This window comes from Miniopterus schreibersii, assembly GCF_964146895.1.
Source record: "Miniopterus schreibersii genome assembly, chromosome: 9".
Lineage (NCBI taxonomy): Eukaryota > Metazoa > Chordata > Mammalia > Chiroptera > Miniopteridae > Miniopterus > Miniopterus schreibersii.
The window spans coordinates 39,432,281-39,457,831 of NC_138118.1; the positions used below are offsets into that span (position 1 = coordinate 39,432,281).

At 39.2% G+C, this 25,551-nt stretch overlaps 1 protein-coding gene across 1 annotated transcript in view; it reads right to left on the reverse strand.

The window, feature by feature from the left end:
• The window catches only part of POU6F2 (POU class 6 homeobox 2), a gene marked incomplete at its 5' end in the record, with an annotated part of 540,881 nt that overhangs the window by 289,748 nt on the left and 225,582 nt on the right, over positions 1 to 25,551 (reverse strand). The window contains 2 exons of the mRNA XM_081147129.1: positions 6,201 to 6,429; positions 9,522 to 9,613. Coding sequence (XP_081003255.1) covers positions 6,201 to 6,429; positions 9,522 to 9,613 — 321 coding nt within the window. The remainder of the gene's footprint in view (positions 1 to 6,200; positions 6,430 to 9,521; positions 9,614 to 25,551) is intronic.

Genomic DNA, 25,551 nt, shown 5'->3' on the forward strand with positions numbered 1-25,551 from the left:
CCCCAGGGAAGCCAGATGTCTTCACATCAAGGCTAACTGAATTGAAAGAAATAAGTGTGGAAGTGAGAAAGCAAAATAAATTAAACTGAAGATGCATGTCTTAGAAAAACCTTTGGCACATGAAACTGACTAAAAGCAAAAGGATCAGAAGCATTTTTGGTTTCTGAAAGAACTTGATTCTCAAAGCTACAAACCTTTAACTGTTGAAAACTTCAAGCAACTGTTGGCCCCCGAGCTTCCATAAGCCTCCAAAGAAAGATTTATTCCTCAACTTTTTCTTCAGATGTGGCCAAGGAAGATAATGAACAGGGAAGAATCTCCCAGCAGTGTAACCAAGTGCCCAGAAGAAGAGTGGTAAAGGGTCTTCCCTAGAGACCCTCAACAGAGGATCCTCTCTCTGTCCCCAGGGGAGAAGACCTTCATGATGTCTGCCAACTAGAACATAAGAATGGCTCTGGATGAACAAATTGTGGCATATTCTTATGATGGAACACTACTTGGAAATGAAAGAAACTATAGATCTACAAAACATGACTGAATCTCAAAGACATTATGCCGAGCAAGAAAAGCCAGACATGAAAGAATACATATTGTGTGGATCCATTTATATGAAGTTCTAGAACAGACAAAATTAATGGATAGTTACAGAAAGCAGATCAGGGTTGCCTCATTGGAGAGAGGGGATCGACTGAAAAGGGAACCTTTCAGAAAAAATGAAACATATTATGTATTGATTGCAGTGGATGGGGGTTGCATGGGTATATACAATTACCAAAACTCATTGAGCAGAGCACTTAAGATTCATGTATTTTATTGCATGTAAATAACACTTCAATTAAAACAGCAACAAAACAAATAAAAAGGAAATGTTATGTAACTTGCACATGAAATTCCTAACTTCAAAATCATTCCTACATACTTTACTTGGCAGTCTTTAATTTGGAGACTCAAAGAAATCCAGGGCAAGTTTCCTGCCAGTCCTAAGGGCAGGAAAAACCATCCTTGGCCTCGAGCTTCAACTTGCTTTGAATCTAATTGCTTTTCCATGTTCAGGTTAAACAGCACTCTCTAATGTAATTTTTGGTCATTAATTTAAATGTTAAGCTAGAGTTAACTGGAATGTTCGTAGTTTGATATAAATCTCCTAGGTAGCACATTTACATTCTCCATTTATGTTGCCCTTAGTGATTAGTGGGTTATCCCATGTGGCCTGTGTGATGATTCTACATTTAGAATCATCTGTCCTAAATGTAGACTCACCCCTGCTGTCCCACTGACCCCTTTGCTACTTGTCCTCACTTGTATTGAGGCTATATTTATCTACATTTTATCATCAAATCTAAAAAAAGCAAAAAATCCAACACATTTACCTGAATCTTACAATGAGGACTTTATCACATTAAATAACCATCTAGTTTCCATACTAGGACAAATGCGAATTACATCTTTCATACAGCTATCTGAGTTTCAAAATAATAAGTAAAATAAAAGATGCTGCTTTTTAAAAAATTGTATAAAGTATGTGACAGAGTGAACTTAGTAATTTTCTTTCTCTGAAATTTATCATCATTATTAGTCTTATTTCACAGGTGTGGGTTTGCTGACAGTCACCTGAAGCCAAATCCCCATGATCACACAGCAGACAAAGGACACAAGAACAGAGGGACCCAAAGTAGTGACAGTGGAAGTTATGTGGAAGGGGGAAAAGCTCTCAAAATTAAGATGGGAGACAACACAAACTTCCCCTACTTCATTTCTAGGTCTCATTTGAGTTTAGAGCACTTCTGGGCTTGAATTCAAGCCAGAACTCTCACTGGCTTCCCTTAAAATATTCAGAACCTAGACCTCACCTTTGACATCTCTGAGTTCAGAGTTTGTCTCAATCTCAGTTCATGCCCATAGGAGGTCCTTACAAGTCTATATAGTAATCCCACTGGACAAGACAACATATATTCTGCTTAGAGCCCCTTCTACTGATGAGGAGGGCCCTAGCATGTTTCTTAAATATGTTGCCGGTGTTCCATGCCACATCATCCAGGCTTCCCCCTCCCACCCACATTACAGCTGATTGACAGAGGTAGACACTTCAATGTGGGGCTGTCAATCTCTAGTCTGGCCAGGGACTGAAGAGGTAGCCTAGAATGAAAAGACTCAGCCTAACTAGAACTTGAGTTTTGGGGAGTTTTAGATAGATGTGGAGATAAGGGAAGCACTGGAGATTTCCTAAAGGTACATGATTTGGAAAGATGTATGTACTCTAAGGAGACAAGATGGGATGTGAGTGAACCAAAATGATGAGTTAGCCAAAATTCAACATAGTACAAGACAGGCAAGAGAAGCAGCAGGCAAAGAGGAGATAGGTTATTAGTCACTCTGGGCATGGAGATTGGCATCTGCCTGGCACTCAGAAAAGACAATGATACAGTTTGCAGCCCATTGGTTCACTAATTCCCAAATCTCATTCCATGACCCTTGAGGTAGGATTACAGGGCTATTCCTAAAATTTTGCAAGATTTTTAATTTCCTACTCCCATCTGTTTCCTTAGAGGAAGATCCCATCATTGATGAGACAGGAGTACATCTCTTTCTTGAATGGGAGGACCTAAGGAGAAGGGAAAACAGTCACAGGTCAAGCAGATGGGTTTTCTTTTTCAGCAATGGAAAGTTTTTGCAGGATAAAATATCAGAGCAATGGTTTTAGTAATGCTTCAATTATGCAAAAGAACACCCCTTAGTCTTAGGGACATGAATGTCTTAACAGAAGCAAAAATGTTCCCACATAAATCATTCTTTTCAATCACTATCCTCATTTAGAGGCCTGGGGTGGTTAGGAACAGCAAGAAAATTAATGAGGGCACTTTTCATGGTTACATGGCTCCACATCAACCTGAGATGCTCTGAATCAGAGATAGTGGTGGAGTTGCCAAATGAATTTTGAAAAAGCTCCCTAGACAAGCTTTTATTAAACTTTAGTGTACATGAGAATCACCTGTGAATCTTAAAAATGAAGACTCGTTCAGTGGGTCTGGGGTGGAGCCTGACAGTCTACATTTCTGATAAGCTCCCATAAGATGCTGATGTCACTGGTCAGGGGACCATGCTTAGAAGAGATTGTTATAGGATCCTTGCTACGTGAGCCAAGAAATCTGCCTGTGTAACATCATGTCATTAGTACTCATTAGAATACATGGGTGAATCACAGCCTCCAAGGCTTAGAGTGCTATTACATGTCACTTGATAGGGAACATAAATGAACCAGCTCTCAATCCATTTAGTAAAGAGGAAAAGACTTGAAAACTATCCCTGGATTCTAAACCATTAAAAAACTGATGTCAGTAATTTTTTTTCTTAGCAAATTTGTAGCTTTTGAGCTAGAAGAACAGACAGGTTGGAGGGCTGGGCAGGAAAGTTGGAGAACAGTCTGAGACAGTTCCAGCTAGTGACCTTGTTTCATGAATAAAACCTTAACCCTTCACAATAAGGAAAGGGAAACCATCCAGAACTAAGCCTTTCGTATGGAAACCGGCTCTACTTCAGACTAGGGGTTAAACACTTAAACCCCTCCCCTTCACAATGACCAATCAAATCTGTTTTATAAAACCACCTAAGAAAGTGGGGTATCTATTAGAGGTTGGCCAACTTACTGGCTATTTCAAAAGACTTTTAGAAGTCTGGGACTAAGGTTACTGTGTTCATTGTCTAAGGGTGGGCTATGGGGAGGGGACAGAGCATTCTACCTTGTTGACTATATAAATGTGTAAGGACTCCTTCTGAGATATTATTTAGCCCATTTACAAGATCAGTGCCCTTGAAAGAGGATTGTCAAGGGCTGTAGTTCCCTAAAGGTGGTAAGACCATCCTTGGGCCAACAAAGTGACTGACTGGCAATGCCCTTCAGGTGGTAGACACTGATCTTGGGTACCCTGGAGATATGAGACATTTCACCATTACTGTCCTATTGCCCTTGGATTTCTTTCAGGATGACCAACCCTTTCTGGTTTGCCTGAGACTTTCCTGGTTTCAACAGTAAAAGTCCCATGTCCCAAGAGAACACCCAGGCCCAGGACACCAGGATGGTTGGTTATTTCTTAGACAAGTGAGGTCTGATTGGTAAAGAAATTATGTGGGAAGATATGAAAGGAACAGAAAAGTCCAAGGAAACTGGAAGATGGAACTTTCTTGGATTCTAACAGTGGTTTAGGAATTAGAATTCATTCATAACGATATTAAGGAAAAAGATGTTGGGGAGGGGCTAGACTATTCAAACTGAGAAGCTTTACCTATAACTGTCTGACTTGCAACTGGACGTGTTTCATTTTAGTGACCTTGTCCCCTACCCCAATATCATTGAAATTTCAAAGATGGAAACAAAGAGAGACATATTCCCTTATTGGTTGTATAGTAGACAAGAGTTTGACCATCAACTCCAATACACATCTGAAGATGAGGCCATAGGGAAATTATGTGAGAAACACCAAGAAATAAAAAGACCTAGTGTCCTTATTGAACTTACAGTATTTAATTAGGACCTTAGGATCATTTTCTGACACCAAAGATGACAAAAAGAACCAAATTCCAAATTATAAGGTAATACTAAATTTGATACTGATAGAGACAGAGAGAGAGACAGAGAGAGAGAGACAGAGAGAGAGAGAAAATCTTGATGGAAGTTCATACTGGACCAGTTACTAATTCTGAACCCTTAAAATAACAAAGTAATAATAAAGCCTTAAGAATACCAAAGCGTAATAAAGGTATAACAAGCCTTGTTTTTTGGACTCTGACTTTGGTGTGCATTTTAACCAAGCAGGATTAATTCATGTCCAACAAGCTCCACATGCTTATGTTTATCTATAATATTCAATATTCCCATAGGCACCAATATTCCAAATGGAAGGTTGCATTTTGATAATGGCCATTCCTTCATTAAGATTTCATCATCTACCTACATTAAAAAGCTTCTCCCTACACTTTGTTGCTTTTGCTTTCACCTTGTTTATTCCTGCTTTACTTGCTTAATCTTGAGATCCTGGCTTCCCAGGCACTCTCAAACTTAAAACAAGCAAAGTTTGTGCATTAATGTGTCCTGAGTATGCATGATTTATGAATGGCAGCTTTCCTGGCACAATTTAATGGTATTAGAGAGACTTTGTTCTAAACATTAAAGTAAAAGTCAAGAAGTGACAACAGTGGATGGGATATTAGAACATAATAGTGTGTAAAGAAGTTTGGGTCAAGAGTTAACCAGTTTTTGCTTGGTATGTTTCTTAATCTGTAGACTGATGCTCTGACCAGTTTAATAGTTTATAAAGAGCCTTGGCATTTGATCAACTAAAAAAGTATTTTATAAGTATTATTCTGAAAACTTACCCAATCAAACTCTCACTCTGCAGAAAAAAAATTTGGTTGCTAACATTGATATCAATAAAGAAAAAAAACAACATCTTTGACAAGTCCAAAAAAATTTGTTTTCTCTTTATTAAGCATACTAATCATATTCAGGCCATTTTCTATCATAAAGTTTTTCTTCTTAAGAAGTCTTTTGCAAATCAGTTTATCAGTCAGTATTACTAAATTTCTTAAAGAAAAGCCAAAATCTTCATACTATCAAGAAAACTACCCTTTCTGAATAAAATTAGAGTCCAACTCTTACTATATGCTCATGTAACAGAAAGGCTCAATATTTAAGTCTATTTTTCTCATTATAAACTATGATCTCAGATAATAAAATTTTGTTTAGTAATTATAACTAAAATATACTTAGTAAACAAAATAATAAACTAATTATTCCAAATGATACCTTGTTGAGACATCCCAACCACTTCACACCCAAACCAGTCATGTCTAACCTGTCTCTGAAGGCAGCTAAATTGAAGAACTCATGAGATTATAACTCAGGTACTCAAGTAACAACACAATAAGTTTACATGTAAGTTTTTAATGTGTGATGCAATGATTGCTCATAAATACTTCCTGAGGACCTGAAATTAATTTTAGGAAATGCGGACTGGTAAAGCCCAGGACTTAAGCAAGCTAAGGACTCACAAGACAACTTGATACTTTGCTTCCTACATAAGCCTTCTATATTCTTTATGGTGGAACCAGCTCTGAACCACATTCAACATTCAGGGTACTTGTCACTGCAAAGAACACTGGCCAGCGGATAGAGCCCTACATGGCACATAGACACAATGGATTACCTTGTAGATTTTGCAATGGCAGAGTCATAATGCCTCCGGCTGCAGCTGCTGCTACCAGCCCTTGAATGTTGGTGAGATTCGCAGTAGGCAGTGTGAGGACCAGTCCCTGTTGCCCTCCTAGCTGTCCGGCCATGTTGAAGGGAATGAGGATAGGCTGGTTCAGGGCTGGCGTGCCTCCTGGCATCACACTAGCTACAGCAGAGGCTAACTGCTGTGCTGTCAGAAGTGGCTGCAAGGAAACAGATAATCCTAGCTCACTTTCCAGTGGAACCAAGACATGGGCTTTTAGACCAATTTTCTTCCACTTATGTGGGGTCAGAGAGTTCCTGAATAAGTAGTAAAGAAATATGCTGTGGACCAGGAAAAAAAAAATTGACTGGTAGAAAAAAAATCACATTTTACTTATATTTTTGGAAAATTCCATTTGGTTCTAACATCCTCTGAGGCATTCAAATACCTTTAAAATAATACCTTATGCTTACATATTATTCTTCGAGTGAAGTTTCATTTGATCTACCCTTATATATTTTAAACTCTCCGCTAATTTATTCTGTGTTGTTCCAGAAATAATTCATTGGGATCAGTGGAAATTTTTTGTTGTTCAAAAATAGCAACAAAATACTATTCTCATCTATTAAATTGGCAAAAGTAAAAGAGTTACTTTGTGCTGGTAAGTTTGTAGTGACACCATTATGTGGATTTAGGACATGTACCCTATCATAAGCCTTTTGGAAAGCAATTTGGAGATCCATATCAAGAGCTACAAAAATATTCATCCCCTTTTGACTCAAAATATACTCTTAAGATATAAGCTAAAGATATAATTCAAACAGAAAAAAGAAATGCATGAAAATATGCATTACATTTTAAAATACATAAATGCTGAAAATAGTTTGTTACAGTACTAAGCTTGGTATCACCTACTCTTTAAAATGAATCATTATGGCACATTTTTAGAAAAATAGAAAATGTTTATAATATAAAAATACATGAAATAAAATGGAAAATAATTAAGCAAATGATAATGAAATCAGTGTTAAAATGGAAAATTATATATGTATACTGACAAGAGTTAAAAAGAAATATAGAAAAAAATATTTAATGTGGATAAATTTTTAAATATTTTAAATATTTCCTTTGTTATCACTCTAACATTCATTGCCCAGTTAAAACAATATTAAAAATACATGTTTATGTCCACTATTTAGCCAAGAACCATTGTTTGATAGGAAAAGGCAGCCTCATAGGTATGTACTCTGGGCACAAGACATATTTGAGCTGGGTGAGGGCTCTTCACCAGGATGACATAGGGAGGAGTCCTACCCTGGCAAGTCCAGAATACCCAAAGGGTCATTGACCTTAGAGTCAGAACTTTCATTGCACCCCTTTAGGAGCTTTGGGAGCTTTGGAAGGCATAACCCCATGTCATTTTTTTTCAAGACAAACCAATACAAAATTCCTATTGATGGTTTTCAACATTTTTGTTTTTAATGCAGCATTATTCTATAAAGTAAAAAGTAATTCAATATGGGCATAGTACAAAGCCCAATATCTAATAGCCAAGGACTATTCTAGTGTTGCTCCATATCTATTATCTCTGCTATCCTACCACTGAGATACAGAGAGGTTAGTAATTTGCCCCAAATCCCACGTCTAGTGGGGGTGAGGGGCTCAAATCCAGCAGGCTGCTCCAGAGCCCACATTACATCCCTTTCTCATCACTCTCAATTCATGGAAGAGATTTAGAGAAGTGGGGCTACTTTTTTTGCAGAATCAGGGGGAGGAGGGTTGAGACCACTCTTTGACCATTTCCTATAGTCTGCCCTCAAGGCTTCTTCTGCGGAGACCTCTGAAGAAGCCTTAGGACTCCATGCAACCTAGTTTTAGAACCATAGCTCTAGACTCTGTGGGCCTAGCTCCTAATATATTTGCTAGACTTATTAAATTCACACAGATTAACTGTGCCTTTTTAAACAAAAAATAGGTACCATAAAGCACAAAAATAAATATATGTTTTAGAAATAAGTACAAAATTATAAGCTGGTTCTTAAATTGCTGGTGTTATATCATTGACAATCGTAATTCAAGATAAGAAAGAAGGCAAATGGGTAGTCTTTAGATTGTATACAGATTTGGGGGTTTGGGTCTCAGGCATTTTTTAAAATTAATTTTACAGGCTTAAAGCAGGGCATGCACTCTCCAGTTTGTCACTGTGTCCACAACTTTTCTCTATCTGGGTCTGCCATGCTACTTACACAAAACCTGGAAGCCTTAGAGTTTGTTATCCTTGGTATGTTCACACACACACACACACACACACACACACACACACACACACCCCATAAGCATGAAATCAGAAAGAGCACAGCTAGAAAAAGCCAGTTTCTGAGATTCCCAGTAAAATTTCTCTGGGCTTTCCTAAGAGAGTAGACATCTCCCCAGGCTTTCTGTCTTCCAGGCCTTGTGTTCCAAGACAGACAGTGGGATCTAAGGCCATAGGGAACTTGGTGGCACTGGAAAAAGAAAGTCAAGACATCCAAGCTCTAAACTTGGGTTTTCAAGTCCTGAATTGGTGAACCCTCAAAGTACCAAACCGGATAAATTTTCAGGAATAAAAATGACAGCAAAAGAGAGAGGAAAGCTCAGAGATCAGCTTCTTTTTCCATAAAATTGGGTTGAACTCTGAAAGCATCACACTAAAATAACAGAGGTAAAAAGAAAAAAAAAAGCCCAGCTTATCATAATTGTGTCCTACATCTCCATATAACCGTACCAGGCTGCAAAAAGCAAATATTAGACTTTAAAAAATAATGAATGTATTTCTTTATTAATGCAGAGGTTGTATGTGATGTACAATATTGTCAAACCCAATAAGCTGAACTTGCATTAAAATTGCATTAACTTTTTTATATTAAATTACATCTTGTATTGCAAAAATGACTATAGTGAGGTTGAAATAACTTAATTTTCTTCACACTCCAGTCATTAAAGTTTTACTTTCTAGAAAACTGCATGGTAACCAACAGCACAGTTGTAGTGGCTCTTAAGAAGAAGAAAAAAACACACACACAAAAACAGAATTTCAAATGATTAAAACCAATATTTCCTGTAAAAAAAAAAAAAAGAAAAGTTCTGCAAACCCATTTTTTTTCCTGATGGTATTTAATAAATAATGTCATACAGCTTCCCATACAAATATTTATCACCATCTTTTCTCTGTTGGAGTTAATTGGATTGAACTCATTATTATTTATTTGTTTTTTTTATATAGTTAAATCATTTTATATGCAGCCTAATGGAAAGCAGTTGAGAGATACTGACCTGTGGCCCAACCGAGAATGGGGGATGAGTTTGACTGGCCTGGTGGTGGTCAGGAGTGCCTGGTTCTGATAGTGCTGGGTTTCCTCTGGCCCCTGGAATTCAAAAGAAGTATTCCTTTAACACACAATCAAGCCTGGGAACTGCACATGACCCCATTTTCCTGTGACATCACATAACATTAAGGCACAGATGATATACCAGAGTGATTTATCAAAGCTCTAGCACTCAAATCACCAGTCAACTGCATAAATTTTGCTAGCAACCATTCAGGATGGCCAAAGTCATTCCAGGAGGTAGCAGGTTATGACAGCAAGGAAAGTGATACTATCATAAGTGGTGCAAATGGGCTTGTGTTATACATCAGTTTGCATGGGGTATGCCAAGGCATCATTTGTGTGGGAAATTGCATTCTTTATGCATAGGTGGGCTACAGATAATCTAATTTCCCAAAGCCAAAGAAAGTGATCTCAGACATGACCAAGTACAATTATACTATCCCTCAGTGACTTCATACGCTTAAGCCCTTCTCCATACAACTTCAGACGGCAAATCTTACAAATGTGTTTTCCTAAAAACAAAGCTTTTTTCAATGTCACCTTATGTGATGTCCTAAAAAGAAATATGGGCCTCTTTAAGCAAACTTCCTGGGTGCTAAAAGAAATAGTAAGAACCCCACACTTCCTCCAGGGACCCCCACTCTGCTAAGCATAGAACACAACTTACTTCCTTCGCTGAAATCCTGTTGGACACCAAAGCATGAAAAATGAAATGCCACCAAAACAGCAGAGATTTCAAGCCTTTTTAAACATTATAGCTACTCTGTGTGGGCTTATATGCTTTGTTTCAAGACAAACCATATAGGAGGTAAGATAGTGGCAGTACAATAAATACATGAATAAATAAACACATGAATAGAGCTAACAGCAATTTGAGGGGGAGGAGGGTTAGTGGTAGCTTTTATTTTCTTGGTGGTTGAAATCCAATTCCAAGCCATCCTTAACAGGACCCTCTTTCCTGATATTTATCCTATGAATAGCAGGTGGAAGACAACTCTGTTTACTGGCGTGTCATAGATGACCAAGAAAAAAAGATATGATTCTGTCACACTTATAAATTTTAAAGAAGGTATTATTGCCTCATTTAAAACAAATTCTTCTATATAGTCTCCAAAGGGACAGACTTATAAATAATGGAAATGTGGAAAAAATATTTCAGCACATTAAGCTACAAATAAAATTGACTGCTACATATTATTCAATTGACTTGTATCTCCACTGTGATGTGTCAATCATAATGCCATTTTATAATAGGATTAAGCAATAAATGTGCAAAGCCATTATGCAGAAATCTGAAAATCTGATTAATTTATAATATTTTTGTGTGCAGAAAGTCAGGAATAGACATTGCTTGGGGAATACTTACAAGCATTCTATTGAAATTTCTAAATTGATTTGGAACAAACTAATAAAAACACAGACTTGCTGACATTTTATAAAGTGAATTCTGTCAAAATATGTTTGGCATTTTAATGACTGCTGTCACTTAATAACAAGGGTAAGATGACCCATCATAAGATGCCAACAATTTCCCCATAATGTGCAGGAGATCTTTCCTCTAAATTTTTTATACGTGATTTACTTATTGTGCTCAAATAGCAGGGAACTTTAAACTGGAAGCTGTATTATGCATTATAAATCTCACAATTTCTCTTCTTATATACCCAAGTCTTATTTTGTCTTAAAATTCTCAGCAGAGCTTTATGTACTTTTATAGAATTAACCAGGTCCAAAGTGATGCTTTTGGTCAAATATTCACATTAGATGAATTCTCAAATGGCAAAAAACCCACTTTGGTAAGTTTTTAAAGATGTTTTTAAAATTTGGTTGCTTCCTCATACTCACCAGGTATGGATTTTTATACAAGACTGTGAAAAGAGAGTTTCGCAATGCACAGAAAAAGAAAAGAACACTTTTACACAATTAAAAAAATATATATAATTTTTAAAAATTTCTATACCATGTCAGGCCCTTCAGCTTCATATTTCTTTCACGAGTACTGTGCTCATTTTTTACTCTGTTCCCAAAGACATACCATTATAGGGTTTAGGATTTGTACTATACAGGTACTGTGTCAACAAGAGTATGTGTTTGTTCCTGTAACTTTACACAGGTTACATTTGCTTATATTTTATACTCTGTTGCTGCAGGCCCTCACCAGCATACAGCAGCTTATTTGAGGCTAGTTATTTTCAAAAACCATGCTCAGTGCAGTACGGGGCAATTCAACAGAATTTTATGTGTAAAATGAAGTCTTTCATGGACTCTAGAAGAGATTATGTATGCTTTCCTGCCTGGATCAAAAGGTAATGCTTCTTCTTAATGCACATCTCCATTTTCCCCAAATGCACACATCACGCTTAACTTTGTAGGATCATAAACCAATCTGTCTAGTTGTAAGGCGGCTCCCAAATCAAGGATCTTCTAGGAATCAGTGGAGGAATCCAGCGGTCAGAATGAATAAATGACATTGGCTAAGGCTTTCAGAGAGATTTAAAGCAGTACTTAGCCTACATTAGCAGAGAATTTGAGGTTAGCTATCTCCATGGGCACAAACATGAAAACATTAACTTAAATGGTTGGACAAGTTCTTCCTGACCAGGATCTTAGGAAACATATTACCTTTCTGGAGACCAAGAATGTCCAGAAAGCTCTCTGTGGCCTGTTCTGAATTTAATAATCTGTGCTTTTCAGGCAGCTACTGTGAACTCCAGTAGGGCAGGACTGTGTTTACTAGTTCACCACTTATACCCAGGTATAGTGAAGGCATTTCACTTACTTTGATTGAATATTAACTCAATAAAAATGGAGGCTTGGTTTTTAATATGGGGATGGTATAATTCCTTCAAGAGAGGTATTGGCATCCACTTGACTATTTACTGTTGTTTAGCATAAACCTTGGAAATATCTTTAAATCATTAGCTTGTGGCAAACTTTACCTCAATTCCAATTTAGATGTTAAAAGCAGTTTGTTGTACAGTTTAAAAGCAAGGAGGGGAGGTAGGGAGCAAGAGAAAGAGAGAGAGACATCGATGTGAGAGAGGCACATTGATTGGTTGCCTGCTGCATGCGCTACTCTCTGGGTGGGGGATTGAACCTGCAACCGAAGTACCTGCCCTTGACTGGAAATCAGACAAGAAACCCTTTGGTGCACTGGCTGATGATCTAACCACTGAGAACACCTGAAAAAAGGAAGGACTCTTATTAAATTTTAATCTCAGCCTGGGTTTAAATTTAGTTCTGCCACTTCACTAGGTATCTGAACTTAGCCTTGTTTTCCCTCTTCTTTTTTTTTTAATTTTTAAATTTACCTTTATTGTTGAAAGTATTACAGAAATCCCCCTTTTTTTTCCCATTGATCCCCTCCACCGTGCATCTATCCCCCTAGGCCTTCACCCCACTATTGTCTGTGTCTATGGGTTATACATATATGCATATAAATTCTCTGCTTAATATCACCTGGCCCACTCCTCTACCCCTGAGTTCCCACTGAGATTCTCAGTCTATTCCATGCTTCTATGTCTCTGTATCTATTTTTTGCCTCAGTTTATTTTGTTCTCAAGTACAGTCTCAAAGATAGACCACATGTTAGGGCACAAAATAAGTTTCTACAAGTTCAAAAAGGCTGAAATCATGTCCAGCATATTCTCAGATCACAATGGCATGAAACTAGAAATCAACCACCATTTAAAAACCTGCATTCCAAGGAGAGAAACAAGATGTTAGCAAAGGTAACAGCTGTACACGCCGCCTCCCACAACACCATCAAAATTACAACTAAAATACAAAACAACCATCACTCAGAACCTCCTGAAATCTAGCTGAACAGAAACCCTACAAGGAGAGAGGTGAAGAAGCATCAAAACTATTAGGAGGGGCAAAGATGCTGGCAGAAGGGGCTGAATCACGAAGACAAGGCCAAGCAACCAAAAACCCAGTGCCACAGTTTAAACCCGGGAGGAACATCTCGGTGGTGGAGGTTTCCCAGAGGAGAGGTCCCAGCCCCACATCAAGCCCCCAAGCCCAGGGCTCCAGGGCCGGGAAGAGAAATCCCCACAACTTTGGGCTATGAAACCCAGCAGGGACTATTGCTGGGGGTCATGGAGGGTGTGGGAGTCCCAGGCAGCTTCACTTACAGGATTCACACACAGGCTCACTCAGACATGCTCCCTCTGAACTCCAGTGCCAGGCAGCAGCTTGAAAGGACACTTGGGGAGGAGCTAACCTGCCTGAGATTGGGGCAAGAGGTGGAGGGGCAGCTTTCTCCCAGGCAGAAGAGCTGACAGAGGCCATTGCTCCTTGGCAAACCCTCCCCCCACAGAGCTGACAGGCAGGGGCCATATTTGAATCTCCAGCACCTGACTCACACATTTGGCCCCACCCTGGTGATTCCCGGAGACCCCGCCTTCCCCACCTGCAAGCTCATCCAGGCCATTTCCAGTGGCTTTTCTACGCAAGTGGCCTCTCAAGCCTTATGTTTAGGACCTTCCTAAAATCTCTCAAGCAAGCAGCAGAGTGTCCCGTATGGCTTGATAAGTGGCCCCAAGCCTGGCACTAGTGGCAGCCTGCATTGGTTCATAGCTTGGCCTCTCCTAGACACCTCCAAGCCCAGGACAAGTAGCAGCCAACTACAGTTTGCTGTGTAGCTCATGCTGGGTGGCCCTGGGCAAGGCACTGGCAGAGGCTGACTTTGCACCTCTTGGGAGGCCCCAGAGACAGTGCACCTGGAGGTCAGACTTGACCACACTGGATTACAACCCTACCACATCCACGAGTGACACACTCAAGGGGTGCACTTGGGGAACACCAAAGCTCCACTGAAGTAAATCCTGCTCCATAGGGGTATCTCCAGCACAACAGCTCTTTGGCTGTAGTTGCAGCTTGTCCTCACAGCCAATTGGCCTGGGGGTCAATTCCTCTCAGTGATGCCAACAGCAACCAAGGCTCAACTACAACAGGTCATAGCACACAGCCCACACAGGGCAGCCCCTAGGAGGCCCAGTTCAGGTGACTGGGGAGGCTGGGCGACTGGCCCCTACAAGACACCTACTGCACAAAGCCACTCTACAAATTCCAGGAGACATAGCAGCTCTACCTAATACATAGAAACAAATATCTGGAAGTAGCCAAAATGTGGAGGCAAAGAAACATTTCACAAAGGAAAGAACAGAAGAAATCTTTAGAAAAGGAAATAAATGAAATAGAACCAAGTGAGCTAACAGATACAGAGTTCAGAATTATGGTTATAAGGATGATCAAGCATATTAGTAAGAGTATTACAAAAACAAGTGAAACCATTGATGACATAATAAAGTACCAATTTGAAATGAAGGCTACACAGAGTGAAGTGAAGAATAATTTACAGGGAATCAACAGTACAGTAGAGGATGATGAGAATCAATTCAACAATTTAGAATATGAGGAAACAAAAAAACACTCAACCAGAAGAGCAGAAAGAAAAATGTATCCAGAAATATGAAGATAGTATAAGGAGCCTCTAGGACAACTTCAAGCGGCCCAATATTTATATTATTGGGGTTTCAGAAGGAGAAGAAAGAGAGAAAGAAATTGAAAACCTATTTGAAAAAATAATTACAGAAAACTTCCCCTACCTGGGGAAAGAAATAGACTTACAAGTCCAGGAAGCACAGAGTCCCAAACAAGAGGAACCCAAAGAGGCCCACAGCAAGACACAACATAATTGAAATGCCAAAGGTTAAAGACAAAAAGAGAATCTTAGAGCAGCAAGAGAAAAGCAATTTACCTATAAGGGAGAATAGCAAGTTACCTATAAGGGAGCACCCATACAACTGTCAGCTGATTTCTCAACAGAAACTTTGCAGGCCAGAAGGGAGTGGCAAGAAATATTCAAAGTGATGAAAAACATGGAACTACAACCAAGATTGCTCTACCCAGCAAAACTATCATTTAGAACTGAAGGTCACATAAAGAGCTTCTCAGACAAGGAAAAGCTAAAGGAGTTCATCACCACCAGACCAGTGCTACACGAAATGTTGAAGGGTCTTCTTTAACAAGAAGCTAATGAACAAAAGCAACTGACAAACTAAATAAATCCACAGTCATTGATGCATACAATAGATAATCATATTTCGGAGGGAAGAGGGAAGGGGGATGAAGAGTGGGAAGAGATTAACCAAACAAGTTATATGCATATATGTATAACCCATGGACACAGTCAATAACAGAGTGAAGGCCTGGGGAGGGGTCTGGAGCTAGGTGGAGGGGGTCAATTAGGGGGAAAAATGGGACACCTGTAATACTTTCAACAGTAAAGATAAAAATAAATAAATAAAATAAAAATAAAAACTCAGATACCAAGATGTCAGCAGATTAATTGGAAGCTACATGGAGACTTTCCCACAACCAAACTGGAATTACAGCTAAAATACAGAAAAACCATCCTGAACAGTCAACTGAAGACTGACCGGAGAGCACTGTAATAACCGAGGAAGTAAAGTGGAGAACTCATGGGCAATAGTAGGAACTGCAGAGGTGTGAGAGGGTTGGCTAGGATTCCACAGGCAGCAGCTGAAGGTCCAGAGGGATATCTCAGCTGTGAAGGGGTTCCCACTGAGAACTCTGGGGCCTAAACCCCAAGCTGGGCTTCACAGCCCAGAGGACCAGAACTGAGAAAGGTACCCACATAACATCTGGCTATGAAAATCAGCAGAGTATCTGTATGCCAGGGAGAGATAGATGGAAGTGTAGGCACCCTCATAAAGGGCCAACACACACTTGGGCTCTGACAGAGAGAAGACAGTGTGGACTGGAGCAATATGAGGAGAATTCAGGGTTACAGGCTATGGAGATGAAGCTCTGAAGGAAGCCACCTGGATTCCTGTGCTGAGTCATTCCCCCATTCTGCAGAGGTCATCTTTCTCAGGCAGACTTTTGCCAGCCAGGCAGCTTTTGCCTGGGAGTGGAAGCAATTGCTCCACCCACTAGAAAATCTCTTGTCTCACCCTGTGGAGTTTATGCCTTGCTGTGGTCTACAGCCTGAGGCTCATTAAGAGACTCAGATCAATCAGCCAGCGAGCAGAGAAGGACCTCTGGGTGCTTTGAGTCTTTGCCTGATTTTCTTCTCAATACTAGCCTTGGAAAAGCAGAGTTTAGTATGCATTTTGATACTGCCCAGACACACCCAACCCCAGCAGAGGGAACAAGCCAGATGAGCAGACAGAAGCACAAGTTGTGGGCTGTGGATAGCTCCAAACAGGGTCTCCAGGCCACTGACAAACAGCATCTGACATTTCGCCTGCACAGGAGACCATCCAAAAAGACTGAGCATCACAGAAGATTTACCGAATGCAAACAAAACCCAAATTGACAGCCAAAAGAGGGACACAAAAAAAACAAGCCCCAAATGAAAGAACAAGAGAAGTCTCCAGAAAAAGAGCTAAATGAAATGGAGATAAGCACTCTATCAGATACAGAGTTCAGAATACCGATTGTAAGGATGCTCAACAGCATGAATAAAGATATGTAAACTATGAAAGAAATTAAGAATGGCATAGCAGAAATCAAGAATACATTGAAAGGAATAAACAGCAGATTAGAAGATGCTGGGGAATGGATCAATGAATAAGAAGACAGGATTAAAAAAAAATCACTCAATCAATGATCAAAAGAGAAAACAACAACAAAAACAGAGGACAGCTTAAGGGAGCTGTGGGACAACATAAAGCATAACAATATTCACATCATAGCAACACCAGAAGGGGAAGAGAATAAGGAAGAGGAAGAGAATTAGTTTGAAGACATGACAGTGAACTTCCCCAACCTGGTGAAAGAAAAGGTCACAGAAGGAAAGGAGGGAGAGAGAGTCCCAAGCAAGAGGAACCCAAAGAGGCCTACGCCCAGACACATCATAATTAAAATTCCAAAAATTCAAGAGAAGGAATATTAAAGGCAGCAAAAGAAAAGCTATCTGTTACCTGCAAAGGAGCTTTGATAAGGCTGTCAGCTTATTTCTCATCAGAAACTTTACAGGACAGAAAGGAATGGCATGAAGTATTCAAGGTAATGAAAAACAAGGATCTGAAACCAAGAATACTTTATTCAACAAGGTTATCATTCAAAATAGATGGTGAGTCCGACTGGGTGTGGCTTAGTGGTTGAACGTCGACCCAGGATCCAGGCGATCAGGGTTCAATTCCCGGTCGGGGCACATGCCCGGGTTGCGGGCTTGGGGGCCTGTGGGAGGCAGCCAATCAATGACTCTCATCATTGATGTTTCTATCTCTCTATCCCTCTCCTTTCCTCTCTATGAAATCAATAAAGATATATTGAAGAAAAAAAAAAAATAGATGGTGAAATAAAGAGTTTCCGGGACAAAAAAATGCTAAAGGTGTTTATCATCACCAAACCAGCATTTCAAGAAATGATAAAAGGACTGCTGTAATAAGTAGTAGAAAGAGAGAGAGAAAATAAGCATAAAGAATTAAAATGGCAATAGATAAGTAGCTATCCATAATAACCTTAAATGGATTAAGTGCTCCAATCAAAAGACATCAGGTATCCGAGTGGATAAGAAAACATGACCCAAACATATGCTGTCTACAAGAGACCAACCTCAAAACAAAAGACTCACACAGCATGAGAGTGAAGGGATGGAAAAAAAAATTCTATGCAAATAGAAATGAAAAAAAAGCTGGGGTAGCAATACTCATATCTGATAAAATAAAATTCAAAATGAAGACCATATTGAGAGAAGAGAAAGGTCACTACATAATACTAAAGGGATCAATCCAACAAGAGGATATAACCCTGATATACATATAGGTACCCAATATAGGAGCACCTAAATTAATTAAAAAAACCCTTCTAGAGAACTTTAAGGGAGAGACCTACAGCAATACAGTCATAGTCGGGGACTTGAACACCCCACTAACTTCACTGGATAGTTTTTCCAAACAAAAAGTCAACACAGGAACAGTGACTCTAAATGGCACACTAGATCAGATGGATTTAATAGATATTTACAGAATATTTCACCCCAAAGCTGCAGGATATACATTCCTCTCAAGCGCACATAGGTCATTCTCAAAGATAGACCACACATTAGGACACAGAACAAGTCCTATAAGTTCAAGAAGATTGAAATCAGATCAACCATCTCAGATCACAATGGCATGAAATTAGAAATCAACTACAGTAAAAACACTCAAAAACATTCCAACACATGGAGGCTAAATAGCATGTTATTAAACAATGAATGGTTTACCAATAAGATCAAGAAAAAATAAAAAAAACTTCCTGGAAACACATGAAAATGAATACACAACAACCCAAACTCTATGGGACACAGTGAAAGCAGTCCTAAGAGGGAAGTTCACAGTACTACAGGCCTACCTCAGAAAACAAGAAAAAATTTTAGTAAACTATCTAACCCTATAACTTAAAGAATTAGAAAGCTCCCCTGTGAAGCCATCTGAATCAGGGCTTTTGTTTGCTGGGAGTTTTTTTTATTGCTGCTTCGATTTCATCAGTTGTTATTAGCCTATTCGGGTTTTCTGATTCTTCCTAATTCAGTTTTACATGTCCCCTCTTCTTTATGTCTTTATGTATCAGCCACCTCTTGTAAAAGCCTGGGAAAATAACTGCCTCCCTCATAGAATTGCTATTGCGAGGGTTGAATGAGAAAATATGTAAATTTTTGGAACAGTGCATATTTGTCACATATGTGCCATTTCTCTTGACTATTATTATTTAATAAAATTTATTTGTATTTCATATCATATTTAATATTATTTAATTTGCCCATAATTTTCACCTGCCCCAGGTTAATACATACTCCCATCTCTAATGTGTGCAGATCTACATTCCCTCACACAGCACCCTAACTGCATACTCTGTACCATTTGATAAATGTTTGGAAAGGAACTAAATAGTTGGGCCTTTAAGAGCCTACATAATGAGATGTTTCCTTTGCTTCACGGTAGCATGATCAGGAAATATGGCACAAAGATAGTGGCAAAAAGTTTCCAAATTCTCACACAGACCCTGGCTTAGTCCAGTAGTTTTTACACAGGCCTGTGAATCAAAATGGTCTGTGGAGCTTCTTGAACACAGATGTATAGATCTTTCATGAGACTGCTGACAGAACATATAAGAGGAGGCTCACATGTACGTTTTATAAAACTCCACCAGTGATTGAAACCATGGAAGAAAACAGTGGCTCAGATTGCCCAGGAGAGTCTGAATCTTCTTTATGCAGAGGATGCCATATTCAATTGGTTTTATGAAAAGCAGGGGGTTTGTCAGCTAGCATTACATGCTTGGTCTTCCAAGTTCCTCACCTCTTCCATCACAATCTTGGTGGACTTCTAGCTTAGGAAGGAGAAGAGCCATTTCAGATGCATCTATTTTATAATTATGTTTTTCTTTTCTTTTTTACTGTTAATTCAAGAAGTATAAAAACTGATTCTAGAGGGATCACAATATAAAATTTTAAATAGCTATAGCCTTGGTCAGTGTGGATCCAGTGGTTAGAGTATCAGCCTGCACACTGAAGGGTCATGGGTTTGATTCCCGGTCAAGAGCAAGTACCTGGGTTGCAGGTTCCATCTCCGACCATGGTCGGGGCACATGCAGGAGGCAACCAATGGATGTGCCTCTCTCATATGGATGTTTCTCTCTACCCCACCTTCCTCCTTCCCTTCCATGCTCTCTAAAAAAATCAATGGAAAAAATATCCTCTGGTGAAGATTAACAAAAAATGAAATAAAATAATAAAATTAAAATAAAATAAATAAATAAAATAAATAAATAAAATAAATAAAATAGCTATATAATATGAGTGAATTCTCTACAAATACAGGGAACCCTGCTGTAAGTTTATTACAGAAAGTATAGGTCATAGGTGCTGAAGACATTCAAAGACCAATTAGAAGTTTGGCTGGTAAACTAGGATAAAACTTATTTTTAATTGTTAAAATACCTGCTTGTCAGAGTACTAGTTTTTTCAATGCCATCCTTCCAGTGTTGATCTCACATCTGAAGCCTATAGGCTGCCTGCAGCTCACTCTGCTCTGGGGAGACTGGGCTTACATGCAGAACCAAGGGGGGTGATATCTCAGGTCCTGGACTCTTCCCTTCAGTGCCCTCCTGAGGAGAGAGCCTCACTCACAAGTTCTACCTCCCCACCCAACTCAAGGTCAGAGTTTCTGAATGACTGTCACTTGTTCCTCATAGCAAGTTATTTATTTACTTACTTACTTACTTATTTGGTATATAGGGTTTTCATTAACTAAAGCAAACTAGGCTCAGCATCTCTTAGCTACTTAAAAGCAAAATAGATGTGCTGCCAGTATAGAGTTTTAAATCCACCACCACCCATTTTGGAGTTGACTTCCACATAAGTCATTTTAAGAAACAAACAAAACATTTTTAATCCTGATTGGGTATACTTCTTCCTGAAACCTTACCCCATTACCTTTGCAAAGAGGCTACAATGGCCATGGCACTGAGAGGGAAACAGAATTTCAAATATAAATTGCTCACCATGCATAAACCAGTACTACCTTCTCCCATGTGGTGGCCATGCCTCCCCATTCAATGCACTACATTCTCTTGTTAATGACCAGTGTATTTTTAATAACTCAGGTTCCGCAGAGGGAGCCTTTGGGTTTCTGTCCTCTCTGCATTAGCACAAACATAATCACGTGAAGGTTACAGGGAGTCCTCAGCTTTTTCTGGTATTCATAACTTTCTTACCCACTGTGGTTTTCACCAGTGAGTAAGGTGATGCAAACAAAGTTTGCTTATTATAAGATGGACAGTTGAATGCATTATTATTTTATGTTTGGCATGTGAACCCAGCTAAGCAGGGCAGAAGTTCCCTCTAAATTAAATTTCCCTTTCTTTCAATTTCTTCAAAATTACTAAAAGCCAAGGAGAAACTTGGCATTTAGTGAAGGTGTCTATAAAAGTCTTTTCAGCCTCGCCAGCTTGGCTCAGTGGTTGAGCATCAACTTATGAACCAGGAAGTCATGCTTCAGTTACCAGTCAGGACACATGCCCCTGTTGTGGGCTTGATCCCCAGTGGGGGATGCGCAGGAGACAGTCGATCAATGACCCGCTCTCATCAATGATGTTTCTCTCTCTCTCTCCCTCTCCCTTCTTCTCTCTGAAATCAATAAAAACATATTTTTTTAAAAAGTCTTTTCAGAGCCATTGCCACTGTTTGCCCCTTTTTATTGCCAGTCAGGAGTTCTTTATGATACTGGCCACACACTCTATACAGGAATCCAGTGGAATTGGAGACTCTAAAGTAATAAGCCACACTTGAAAATCAAACATTCATTAATCCACATAAGAGTTTGTGTTTTTTCGTAAGTTCTGTTGTCAAGTACTTGTAACCACCCATTGAGGCCTGGAGGACAGAGAATATCTGATGACATTAATGTGCATAATGTATTCCTTTCTTTTTCTAGCAGGTGACTTATCTGGCCTGTACTTTTATGCTTATCCGACACCAGGGCCAGCTACATAATTTGTGAGGCTCAGTGAAAATGAAAATGCAGGTTCCTAGTCTGGGGCTAGGAAGTCAATCTCCTCTTCCCCAGTGCTGCTGCTGAAATCTATGGCAAATGGGTTAAGTCAAAGGATTGCAACCTTTCTTCTGGTATGTACTGGACACTTGGAACAGGAGTGGATATAAAGCCCCTTCTGAGTTGCACAAGGAATAGGGTCCCTGAAAAGGGCAGAAAGGAGAAGGTGACAGCCACACTTAGGCTTCCAGGGGTCTGAGGATGCCAGAGGCAGAGAGTAAGTAGCCAAGAACTCACCCTATCCTAGATAGGTGAGGAAGTAGCAGCTGGATCACTAGATGCTCTAAGACCCATCCACCCACATGCTCTTGTTGTTCCATCCGACTTTACTCATGAAGCACACATTCAAAGATATTATTATTAAGAATTGCAAGACAGTGACCTCAGGGCACTAAATCTGCTGGATTGGGAACCCTATGTACCTGCAGTGGTCACTGACCCTTAAATCAAGCCCTGCCTACAGTTCACTGTTAATGTCTATGGATTCAGTTTCCATACACTGTTGGCTTACTAATTTTCCATCACGGCGACCTCCTTATAAAGGGTCCTTACATTTTGAAAATTGCAACTAAATTTACAGCTTCTTTAAGAGAATTATTTTTCCAAACAGTGCAAATTTTGAAGAGTGTTTGTGTCTACAGAGGAATTTAGACATGACTTTTTTTCCCCAACAAGAAACTGAACTTACATATCGTCACTGCATCTATTATACATCATTATCAATGACCACATAAATATACCATTTGGTGGAAAATTAAGATGAAATACTGTTTCATTTCCTGTCAATTTTCAGTTACCTATGCTGATAATGGAGAAATGAGGCATAAATTCCTCAAAAGAGAAATCATATAGGAGAAATCACATCATTTCTCAGTTGTAGACCTAACTTCCTAACAGAGTTAATGCTTTCACTAACAAAAACAAACAAATACTTTCTCTTCTGTCTACTGGATCATCAACAAACTTGACAACAAGAGGACATGATCTAGATACTCCAAGGCAATGTAATTAGCTGTTCCCTACCTTTAGTGAAGCCTGCAAGATTACTAAGAACTGACTTTAAATGTGCTTAAAAAATGCTCAAAGCTGTTAAATAATCTCCTTTAAATTTGGGGGGAGAGAAGATGGCAGCTGAATAAGGAGACCTTTCTTGCACCTCCTCCAAAGGCCAAGCTGGAACTAAAACTAAAATGGAAAACATTCACCAGCAATTACCAACTGAAGTCAAGCTGAGGAAGAGACTTATATCAAGGAAGGACAGAAAACACCTGGAGATTGGGGAGAGCTGATAGAAACTCCCAATATCCAGCTAAACCCATTGGACTGCATATAAGGATCTCCACCCAGCTGAGTGCAGAGTAATATTCTGGAACACTCTCAGAGGAGTATCTTTGGGACTGGGAAACACACCAACCAACTTTCTCTGAAATATAAACAGTACCTACCCCTCACTGGAGACCCAGATGTCTATACTCCCAATTCCACCAAAGCCCTTTCTGAAACAAACTTGTGAGTGATTAAGATTGACAGCTGGCTGGCAGGTGAAGGTAGGCAGAAGCAGAGCCTGGGGAACCTGGGGAAGTTTGCTGACCCAACCCTGGGCACCGTGATCCTAACAAACAGGCCTTAGAGTGCAGGTTGGCCACACCCACACACAGCCAAGTCCTGTGGGGACAGACACAAACTGTGGATCTCTTGGAGCTTCAGTTTATGACAGTGGTTAGCACCTAAATACCTCCCAGGAAGCCCAGAATTGGCAGACAAAACAGTCAGCTACAGTCATGAGAAGAGCAGGATCCAAAGGGAACTCCCAGGAGGCAATAAACTCTGCTAAGACAAATGACATTTCACTTTTATATTCTTCCCTTTCTTTTCATTTTTTTCTTTTTTTATTTATCTTCTTAATCTATGTGTTTGAATGATTTATTATTTTAGTCTTTATTGGCTCTTTCAAATATCTAATTTTTCTCTTCCCTTTTCTAACTCTTTTTTCCCCCTTTTTCTCCAGCCTTTGTCCTTTCCTTATTTTGGGTCTATGTGATTTCTCCTCTATTTTCCTTTTCAAATTTTTTCTTCCTCTTTTCTTTGGTACCATTTTCCTTCCCCTATTCTTTATTATTATTTTCTTTATTCCATCTTTGCTTGTTCATATTCCTTTTAATTCCCCTTTTTTTCTAATATTTTTTCTTTCTTTTCTTCTATCATTCTTATTCTCTTTTCTCTTTCCTAATTCTCTCTTTTTTTGTGGTTTCTGTTGTTGTTTTTGTTGTAGTGTCTTGTGTATGTTTTTGTTTTGTTTCTTGTTTTGTTTTGTTTTGTTGTATTTTGTTCTGTTCTGTCAACACCTCCACAACAGCTTCCACAACATGGTCAGGGGGAGCCTCACAGTCGACCAGCATGAGAGGAGATTCCATCCACAAACAGGATAACAACATCCAAGACACAATTACAACAAGAGAAACAAAATAACTCAAACAAGGGCATTCCTAGAGCACCCAGCTCAGGCAATCTAAGAGACTGCATCACTGGGTCTCACAAATCATTTACTACATAAGGCCACCCCATGAAGACTGAGAGGCATAGCAGTTTGATCTAATACATAGAAACAAATACAAAGGAGCGACAAAAGTGGAGAGACAAAGAAACAACCCCCAAATGAAAGAAAAGGAGGAATCACCAGAAAATGAACTAAATGAAATAGAGGCAAGCCATTTGTCAGATAAAGAAACTAATGGTTATTAGGATGTGAAAACAACTTAGTGAGAACTACAAGCAGCTAAATGAGAACTTTATGAAACTTAATGAGAATGACACCAGCATAAAAAAGAGGTAGAAATCATGAATAAGAATCAAGCAGAAGTGAAGAATGACAAAGTTGAAATTAAAAATACCCTGGAAGGAATCAACAGTAAACTAGAAGAAGCAGAGGACCAAATCAGCAAATTAGAAGACAAGGTAGAAAAAACACCCAATAAGAACAGCAACTGGAAAAAAATTAAAAAGCAGGAGACTTTAAGGGAGCTTTGGGACAACATGAAACATAACAATATCTGCACCATAGAGGTACCAGAAGGAGAAGAATATGAGGAAGGAATAGAGAACCTGTTTGAAGAAATAATAACAGAAAATTTCCTTAATCAGGGGAAGGAAAAAGTCACTCAAGTTCAGGAAACACAGAGTGTCCCAACCAAAGTGAGCCCAAAAAGAACCACACCTAGACACATCATAATTAAAATGGCAAATGTTAAAGACATAGAAAGAATTTTAAAGGCTGCGAGAGAGAGAGAAAAGTTACCACAAAGTACCTCCCATTAGACTACTAGCTGATTTTTCAATAGAAACACTTCAGGCTGGAAGGGAGTGGCATGAAGTATACAAAGTAATAAAAACAAAGGACTGCAT